Genomic DNA, 10,284 nt, shown 5'->3' on the forward strand with positions numbered 1-10,284 from the left:
GCTGTCTTCATCATCGGACTACCCCTAGCGACCAAAGAAAGCTTCCACCTCACCTCCAACCCTGGAGCCCCTCCTATGTCGGTTGAAACAAGCAGAAAAGACCCCTGCCGCTAGAGCTTCGCAAAGCGGCCTTCTCTGACAGCTACAAGGGGTTGAGGAGCTCAGGGGACTCCCGACGGTTAGGGCTACATGAGCCGCCTGCGTCACCCCCAAATTCCTAAGGAGTTCAATGCTCCAAAATCCTTTGAATCAAAGTGGGCCTAAAAGAGCAGGGAAGATGAAGAGGCATGCACCATCTTCTAGCAGATCAAAATGATCGTCAATAAGGCAATAAAGGGAAAAGTATGGAGAAGACACGAAAATGGCAGAAAAGCGGAGCAAAAACTAGTCCATCAAATTATTGGTTCCTTTTACTTCACTGGCGTTTCTGATCTGTACAATCAGTGGGAACGATAGTGACAGATCCTGAGATGCCTTAGCATGGCATCTAAATATCTCTCGTAAAGGTCACGGATAAGGGATAGAAGCATAGAGCACCCGTGGCGACCACGCATTTCAAAACGTGCCCCTCACTCTTGGAGATAGCTCCACACATACACAGACGGAGGAACCATTGTCCAGACAATATTATTCATTCCGCCGTATTCACAACAAATCACACAACATACAAGATGACAGACAGAACAGGACAGATCATCGATCCCTGATTTCGTACCGAAGGGGTGATTGGTCAAGTCACAAATGGAATACAGAATAACATGATATTATACAGGCACGAAAGACTGCATATTCAATGGTTGCTACGGCCATGGCTTAACAGCAGCCTGATGATCTTTGGGTGCGGTTGCCACCCACCACATCGACAGTGTCAGGAATGTACCTACATGACAAGTTTAAGGCTGTCAGTTGCAAATTTTTTGCAATAAACATGATAGCATGCTAACGAAATAAAACACAACTTGAAGCTTTCAGCCACCCTTCATGAAACAAAACAATCCCTCACATCCTAGCTAGAGTACATGTCATGAAAACAATGGTCCAAAGATGGTGAAGCAAAAAGGGCTGACATGGGTAAGCTAGCAATTAAAAAATAAGAACATATGATTGGATCAATGCGTATATGTTTAAACAATAGTAAATCCAAATCCTCTAGTACTGAAACAGATACTCAAGTACTGAACAAGCAAGAGAACACGCTTACAATTCTTCTTCTGGTTCATTCTTCAGAGCATCCTTTACAATGCACTGAAAAGCGTCTTCTACATTTGTTCCTTCTTTCGCAGATGTCTCAAAGTATGGGATGTTGCCTTTTGAGGCGCACCAAGCCTTTGCCTTCTTCTCAGAGACCTAAGATGGTAGTAGACAAGTCCGTTAGCAGAGCATGGCTTGAAAATAATTTTGAGAAGAAAATTAGTCATGCTAGTTACCACGCGGCTGTTGCCACCATCAATATCAACTTTGTTTCCCAGCAGAACAAAAGGGAAGTTATCAGGATCAGACGGACTAGCCTGAAAAGTTGGATTTGTAGGTGAGACAGAAATCCAATCATACTGTGTTGCTATTTATAAGCAACAAAAAAGCTTCACCTGGATCAGAAATTCTTCGCGCCAGTTGTTCAGATTATCAAATGATTTCATTGAATTGACATCATAAACTAGAACGCAACAGTCTGCTCCACGGTAGAATGCAACACCAAGACTCTGAAACCTTTCCTGTCCAGCAGTATCCCATATCTACAGAGAGAGAATGTAAATTATCATCATTTTTAAAGCAGCAGAAGAGGTAAGCATATCCAAACTAAAAATCATATAATTATTAAGAACCATATAAATGTACTTAATTAGAGTTTCAACAACTACCAACTTTAAGAAAAGCGACACATGTATTTGAATGAGAGAAAGAAGGGCTACACGTTGCCAATGATAATTCCATGTCCATCAGATCTTACTGTTGTGAACTTCTAACAGAATGGACACTGCATTATCTTCTTATTCATAAAAATGAAAATTGGCATATGGGTCACATATTTAATTATCCATACTGCACCTTTTTTTGTGATGGAAACTATGGGCATATGGGTCACTGGGTTGCATATTTCTTTTGTGATGGAAACTGGCATATGGGTCACTATGCTGATACTAGGCGTTGAAGAATTTTCTGAATCAAACAACCGGAAACTGACATTATTGGTTGCATATTTGATTTTCCATTTTGTAGCTCTTCCTTCTGTGATAAAGCAGAGACACCCCAGCTCCCAACAAGTCAAATGTACAGTGTTAAGAGGAAAAGGGAAGAGGGTCTATGGTAATACTACATGCTTATATAGTTAAAGATTGTCTATGCAAACTATGTTTACTGGTAACTAACGTAATGCCAGTTACAGAAAATGCTTTATGATTCCGATGGTAAGAACCAAAATTAGAGTACCGACTTGACACTTGGATGGATAATTTGCAGTATTAGGCAATCTTTCACTGTACTGACTCTTTTTTAAGCATCATAGGCGATTCTGCATTAGCAAATACATTTTCTATTCATGGCTGCAAAATCACAATCCCCCCCCCCCTCCCCCCTGGATTTCTATGAGTGCAATGATTACACTTCAGCAACATATTTTGATATCAATTTACCCCAGATAAGAGTAAAGTGGGGCACTTCTTCAAAGTAAAAATATTACAAGACATGCTACGTGGAAAAAGCTGAATGATCTTCTGAAACACTATAGAAAATGACCAAAGTGTGCCGTGTCTTTTCCAGGAATACAACACTCCAGCACACCTTACCCATAATAAGTGAATAAGCACTCCAGCATAACAAAAGGTGAATGAACAAAATGCATCTAGAGATTCATAAATCAAAGATAAAGATACTCGATGCAATTGCAAGAGTACGTTGTCCAAAAAGAATGACTTGCTCCAAGCGTCGTTACAGGACCACATAATTGCTAAAAGAAGGTACAGTACCTGCAGAGTGAAGAGCCTGTCCTCGTATTGCACCTCCTTCGTGAGGAAATCCGCGCCGATGGTGGCCTTGTACTGGTTACTGAACTTCTTGTTCACATATCTGAATTGCATCAAAGCTCAGGAAAACACAAACAAAACAAAATCCAACACTACACGACCTCGACAAAAAGGGGGGACAAGTAATCCGAAGCGATCAGTCACGGCGACTCAAATTGCAGGATACTGGTTCATCAAGGACGTCTTCCCGACCCTGGATCGCGGTGAATCAGCAGAAAAGTCAGTCAGCAGAGTGAAGACTGGAAAAGGCAAACGCCTAAAAGGAGGACGGGAGATCCGAATCCACCAACCCGCTGTCGCCGAGGATGATGACCTTGAGGAGCGTGCGGCGTCGCGAGGCCATCGGGATCTATCTACCAAGGGCTCTTGCTCGCGCTCGTCGCGCGCCGGAGGTAGGGTGGGGCACGAGGTGGGGAGGGGACAGAGGAGGGAGAGACGAAACCTAAGCTTGCGTAATCGCGTTTGCTGCCTTGCCGTCGCAGGCGGGGAACAAGGGTGCGTTTGGCAACAGGACAGACCACAGGGATGGGACGCGTAGCATCTGCTCCCGTTTGACTGGAAGCTTTCCGGGACGTACTAGTGTTTTTTTTTTGGGGAAGTAGTGAGAGCTTTATTGCTTAAAGGCATTGGCCGAGCAGTCTGCCAAAAGGCTACTGATTAGGAAACTAGGAGTGTTATCGATCCAGCTTTCTGTCACGTCTATTATGCAAGCTTGCTTAGCACAAATATGAGCAGGACCGTTGGTCGATCTTACAATATGCCGAATATCAAAAAAAGTGAAACTACTAGAGAGCTCCCCAATTTCTAACAGGATAGGAGCCACGACTGAACGAGAGTCATGGCGAGTGGTCCAGAGGTTGGCGACCTCCGAGCAGTCCATCTCCACTATGACGTGTGTAAAACCCCTCAAGCTTGCGTAGATAGCTCCGTCGCGCACTGCCATCGCCTCTGGGATGAAGGGATCCATAACTCCAGGGTATGGTTTGCTCCATGCTCCTAGAAATGAGTTAGAGGACCGGGCTACGCCCCCTGCTCCTCCTTTGGCATCTTCTCTTTTAATTGCCGCGTCAGTGTTGATGGTGACAAAACCTGGGTCGGGGGGTCGCCACCCATGCCCAGGCATAACCAACGCAAGTTGTCGGGGTACCTCAAGAAGAGATAGCGCCTCCCAGGTGCGTCGTACTGAACTCGCCGGATCGAGCTGATCCTCGCCATGAGTCAATCTGTTCCTCGAGTGCCAAATGGACCACATGACCGAAATGGCCACTGCTCGGTCCCTGGAAGTAAGACGATCATCGCAAATGATGTCTTCGGCCCATGTCACAGGATGGAGCCTTGGCAGCTTGAAGTCGAACAGTTGTTGCGCCTCTTCCCAAAACTGCCTAGCATGTGAGCACTCCAAGAGTGCATGTACTAGGTTCTCCTGTGCAGCCAAACAAATCTTGCAAAGATTTTGTTGACGAATATGCCGGTGCATGAGAATGCATTCATCTGGTAGTATACCTCGCAGCACTCGCCAGAAGAAAACTCGCACCTTGGGCAAAACATTCAGCTTCCAAAGGTCATTCCACATCCGTTGTTTGTCTACTGAAGCTCCGGTAGCCTGCCCTTCCTCTAGAGCCTGAAGCTCGTTACGAGTCACTAGAGCTCGGAGGGACGTACTAGTGTTTGAGGGTTACGGATCCTCTAACATCATAAAAGGATGTCACGAAGTTACAGTGCAATGTCAGTGCAAAATGAAGAAAGAATATCACAGACACTGTAGCAAAGAGACTGTGCGCAGTTACTGTTCATAAAAAAATGTAAAATTAATTTTATTGCACCATAATTTTGTTTGTATGTAATTTTTGTAAATGTATACAATAGATTTGTAATTTGCAAATTAATTCAAATCATTTTAGGCTTAATCATATGGATGTGAAGAAGGGATGTCAGGGTACTGTAGCTTCCCTGACATCCCTTCATGATGTTAGAGGATCTCGTTCCGTGTTTGAGATGCTCTCTAGTCAGGGAGTCGAAATATCACCGTTTGGGGGCCAAACAGTGGTAATTTCAGTGTGGGGGCTCGGGTTCCCAGCCGACCCTCCAAAATTCGCCCCCCAGTCGGTGATATCGGCCCAAGTTCGGCGTAAATTGGCCCAAATTCGGTGTTCTTCGGCACAAAATTCAACATAAACTAATTTTTATCACATAGTTCATCACAGAAATCAATACAAATCAAATAGTTCAACGAAGCAAACTCATAATTTAAACACAAATTAAAACTCACAATTCATCACACATCAAACTAGGCTTACGCTTGAGCCTCCATAGGTGCTCCACCAGATCGTGTTGCAGTTCTTGATGCACATGTGGGTCTCGGATCTCCTGACAAATATTGAGGAAGGCAGCACATGATGCCGGTAGCTGGTGATCAACTTGGGCAAGAGGACCATGCCTGTAATATGGTTCAGTGTCGAACACTGGCTCTTCCTGCTCGCTCTCAATGATCATGTTGTGCCATATGACACAACAAGTCATGACTCCCCACATTTGATCTTTCGACCAAGTCAGAGCGGGGTACCGGACAACAGCAAATCGAGATTGGAGCACACCAAATGCTCGCTCGACATCCTTCCTGCAAGCCTCCTAACACTGCAAGTATGAGTTCTTGCCTCCTAGCATAGTGTTTGAGATAGTCTTCACAAATGTGGGCCATCTCAGATAGATGCCATCTGCTAGGTAGTATCCCTTGTTGTAGTGGCGCCCATTGACCTGGAAGTTCAACGGAGGATGATATGTCTCCAACGTATCTATAATTTTTGATTGTTCCATGCTATTATATTATCTTTTTTGGATGTTTTATATGCATTAATATGCTATTTTATATTATTTTTGGGACTAACCTATTAACCTAGAGCCCAGTGCCAGTTTCTGTTTTTTTCTTTATTTTTGAATTTTACAGAAAAAGAATATCAAACTGAGCCCAAATGAGCTGAAAATTTACGGTGATTTTTTATGGACCAGAACAAGCCCACGGAGCACCGAAATTGGGCCAGAAGAGTCCCGAGGCGACCACAAGGGTAGGGGCGCGCCCCCTGACTTGTGGGCCCCTCGAGCACCCCCCTGACTTGTTTTCAACGTCAAAAATTCTTATAAATACAAAAACCCCTGAAAAGAACCCTAGATCGGAAGTTTCGCCGCCGCAAGCCTCTGTAGCCATGAAAAATCAATCGGGAGGCCGTTTCGGCACCCTGGCGGAGGGAGAGACCATCACCCGTGGCCATCTTCATCATCCCGGCAGTCTCCATGACGAGGAGGGAGTAGTTCACCCTCGGGGCTGAGGGTATGTACTAGTAGCTATGTGTTTGATCTCTCTCTCTCTCTCTCTCTCTCTCTCTCTCTCTCGTGTTCTTGATTTGGCATGATCTTGATGTACCTCAAGCTTTGTTACTATAGTTGGATCATATGGTGTTTCTCCCACTCTACCTTCTTGTGATGAATTGAGTCTTGCTCTTTGAGGTTTCGTTATGTTGGATTGAGTATTGGATTTGAGAACACTTGATGTATGTCTTGCGATGGGATATCTGTGGTGACAATGGGATGTTCTATTGATTCACTTGATGTATGTTTTGGCACTTAACTCGTGGATTCCCAAGGTGACACTGGGGTAATCTATGCATAAGGGTTGATGCACGTTTTCGTCCAATGTTCTCCGATAGAAACTTTGGAGTGATTCTTTGTTGCACGTCGAGGGATTGTTATGTGATCCAATTATGTTATCATTGTTGAGAGACTTTGCACTAGTAAAAGTATGAACCTAGGCCTTGTTTTCAAGCATTGCAATACCGTTTTTGCTCACTTTTGTTACTAGTTACCTAGTTGTTTTTATATTTCCAGATTACAAAAACCTATATCTACCATCCATGTTACACTTGTATCACCATCTCTTCGCCGAACTAGTGCACATGTACAATTTACCATTGTATTGCGTGTGTTGGGGTCACAAGGGACTCTTTGTTATTGTTGGGGAACGCGGTAATTTCAAAAAAAATCCTATGATCACGCAAGATCTATCTAGGTGATGCATAGTAACGAGAGGGGAGAGTGTGTCCATGTACCCTCGTAGACCGAAAGCGCAAGTGTTTCAATAACGCGGTTGATGTAGTCAAACTTCTTCGCGATCCAACCGATCAAGTACCGAACGCACGACACCTCCACGTTCAGCACACATTCATCTCGATGACATCCCTCGTGCTCTTGATGAAGTTGAGGACGAGGGTGAGTTCCGTCAGCACAATGGTGTGGCGATGGTGATGATGATGCTACCGTCGCAGGGCTTTGTCTAAGCACTACGATGGTATGATCGAGGTGTGTAACTGTGGAGGGGGCACCGCACACGGTTGGGAGAGAAACTTGTGTGTTATAGGGTGCCCCCCTGACACGTATGTGAAGGAGCAATGGGGAGGCCGGCCGTCCCCTAGGGCGCACCCCAAGAGGGGAGTCCTACTAGGACTACTAGTCCAAGTAGGATTCCACCAAGAGGGAGAGAGGGGGGAGGAAGGAGAGGTACAGGGAGTAGGAAAGGGGGGCGCCCACCCTTCCCTAGTCCAATTCGGACCCAAGGGGGAGGGGGCACACGGCCTGCCCTGGCCGCCCCTCTCTCTCCACCAAGGCCCATTGTGGCCCATTAGTTCCCCGGGGGGTTCCGGTAACCCTTCGGCACTCCGGTTTTACCCGAAACTTTTTGAAACACTTCCGGTGTCTGAATATAGCTGTCCAATATATTAATCTTTATGTCTCAACCATTTCGAGACTCCTCGTCACGTCCGTGATCTCATCCGGGACTCCTAACAAACTTCGGTCATCAAAAACACATAACTCATAATACATATCATCATCAAACATTAAGTGTGCGGACCCTACAGGTTCGAGAACTATATAGACATGACCGAGACACATCTCCGGTCAATAACCAATAGCGGAACCTGGATGCTCACATTTGCTCCTACATATTCTACGAAGATCTTTATCGGTCAAACCGCATAACAACATACGTTGTTCCCTTTGTCATCGGTATGTTACTTGCCCGGGATTCGATCGTCGGTATCATCATACCTAGTTCAATCTCGTTACTGGCAAGTCTCTTTACTCGTTTCGTAATACTTCATCCCTCAACTAACTCATTAGTCACATTGCTTGCAAGGCTTATAGTGATGAGTATTACCGAGAGGGCCCAGAGATACCTCTCCGAAACACGGAGTGAAAAATCCTAATCTCGATCTATGCCAACCCAACAAACACCTTCAGAGACACCTGTAGAGCATATTTATAATCACCCATTTACGTTGTGATGTTTGATAGCACACAAAGTGTTCCTCCGGTATTCGGGAGTTGCATAATCTCATAGTCTGAGGAACATGTATAAGTTATGAAGAAAGCAGTAGCAATGAAACTGTAACGATCATAATGCTAAGCTAACGGATGGGTCATGTCCATCACATCATTATCCTAATGATGTGATCCCGTTCATCAAATGACAACACATGTCTATGGTTAGGAAACATAACCATCTTTGATTAACGAGCTAGTTAAGTAGAGGCATACTAGGGACACTATGTTTTGTCTATGTATTCACACATGTACTAAGTTTCTGGTTAATGCAATTCTAGCATGAATAATAAATATTTATCATGAAATAAGGAAATAAATAATAACTTTATTATTGCCTCTAGGGCATATTTCCTTCAGTCTCCCACTTGCACTAGAGTCAATAATCTAGTTCACATCGCCATGTGATTTAACACTAATATTTCACATCTATATGTGATTAACACCTATAGTTCACATCGCCATGTGACCAACACCCAAAGGGTACTAAGGTGTGATCATGTTTTGCTCGTGATAGAAGTTTAGTCAACGGGTATATGTTTACAATGCTCTGCATGGAGCTACTCTAGCTAATAGCTCCCACTTTCAATATGTATCCAGATTGAGACTCAGAGCCATCTGGATCGGTGTAAAAGCTTGCATCGATGTAACTCTTTACAATGAATTCTTTATCACTTCCATAACCGAGAAATATCTCCTTAGCCCTCTTAGGAAACTAAGGATAACTTTGACCGTTATACGGTGATCCACTCCTGGATCACTATCGTACCCCCTTGTCAAACTTATAGCAAGGCACACAACTAGTCTGGTACATAGCATGGCATACTTTATAGAACCTATGACTGAGGCATAGGAAATGACTGTCATTCTCCTTCTATCTTCTGCCGTGGTCAGGCTTTGAGACTCAACTTTACACCTTGTAATACACACAAGAACTCCTTCTTTGACTGATCCATTTTGAACTCTTTCAAAAACTTGTCAAGGTATGTATTCATTGAAAAATCTTATCAAGCGTCTTGATCTATCTCTATAGATCTTGATGCCCAATATATAAGCAGCTTCACTGAGGTCTTTCTCTGAAAATCTCCTTTCAAACTCTCCTTTATGATTTCCAAAAAATTCTACATTATTTTCGATCAACAATATGTCAATCACATATACTTATCAGAAAGGCTGTAGTGCTCCCACTCACTTTCTTGTAAATATAGGCTCCATCGCAAGTCTGTATAAAACTATATGCTTTGATCAACTCATCAAAGCGTATATTCCAACTCTGAGATGCTTGCACCAGTCCATAGATGGATCGCTGGAGCTTGCACACCTTGGTAGTACCTTTAGGATCAACAAAACCTTCTGGTTGCATCATATACAACTCTTCTTTAAGAAATATCCATTTAAGGAATGCAGTTTTGACATCCATTTGCCAGATTTCATAAAATATGGCAACTGCTAACATGATTCGGGCGGATTTAAGCATCGCTACAGTTAAGAAAATCACATTGTAGTCAACACCTTGAACTTGTCAAAACCTTGTTGCAGAAAGTCGAGCTTTGTAGATAGTAACACTACTATCAGCGTCCGTCTTCCTCTTGAAGATCCATTTATTTTCTATGGCTTGCCGATCATTGGGCAAGTCCACCAAAGTCCACACTTTGTTCTCATACATGGATCCCATCTCAGATTTCATGGCCACAAGCCATTTCACGGAATCTAGGCTCATCATCGCTTCCTCATAGTTCGTAGGTTCATCATGGTCTAGTAACATGACTTCCAGAATAGGATTACCGTACCACTCTGGTGCGGACTGTACTCTGGTTGACCTACGAGGTTCGGTAGTAACTTGATCTGAAGTTTCATGATCATCATCATTAGCTTCTTCACTAATTAGTGTAGG

At 43.8% G+C, this 10,284-nt stretch overlaps 1 protein-coding gene across 1 annotated transcript; it reads right to left on the reverse strand.

The window, feature by feature from the left end:
* Positions 1-613: 613 nt before the first annotated feature.
* LOC123070788 (ras-related protein Rab7) lies at positions 614-3,602 on the reverse strand. The gene is made up of 7 exons (XM_044494125.1): positions 3,311-3,602; positions 3,187-3,213; positions 2,964-3,063; positions 1,587-1,733; positions 1,428-1,508; positions 1,202-1,347; positions 614-880 (listed from the first exon to the last, which is right to left on the reverse strand). The coding sequence occupies exons 1-7, from the start codon at positions 3,361-3,363 to the stop codon at positions 814-816; spliced, it is 621 nt and encodes a 206-aa protein (XP_044350060.1). The 5' UTR covers positions 3,364-3,602; the 3' UTR covers positions 614-813.
* Positions 3,603-10,284: the final 6,682 nt, after the last annotated feature.

Source organism: Triticum aestivum, chromosome 3B, assembly GCF_018294505.1.
Source record: "Triticum aestivum cultivar Chinese Spring chromosome 3B, IWGSC CS RefSeq v2.1, whole genome shotgun sequence".
Taxonomy (NCBI): Eukaryota; Viridiplantae; Streptophyta; class Magnoliopsida; order Poales; family Poaceae; genus Triticum; species Triticum aestivum.

Excerpts from the sequence above, each read along its gene's own strand:
- LOC123070788 (XM_044494125.1), bottom strand. The coding sequence starts at position 3,363 with ATGGCCTCGCGACGCCGCACGCTCCTCAAGGTCATCATCCTCGGCGAC. Across the intron at positions 3,064-3,186 it reads AAGACGTCCTTGATGAACCA|ATATGTGAACAAGAAGTTCA; the intron begins GTATCCTGCAAT and ends GATGCAATTCAG. Across the intron at positions 1,509-1,586 it reads GCGAAGAATTTCTGATCCAG|GCTAGTCCGTCTGATCCTGA; the intron begins GTGAAGCTTTTT and ends CCAACTTTTCAG.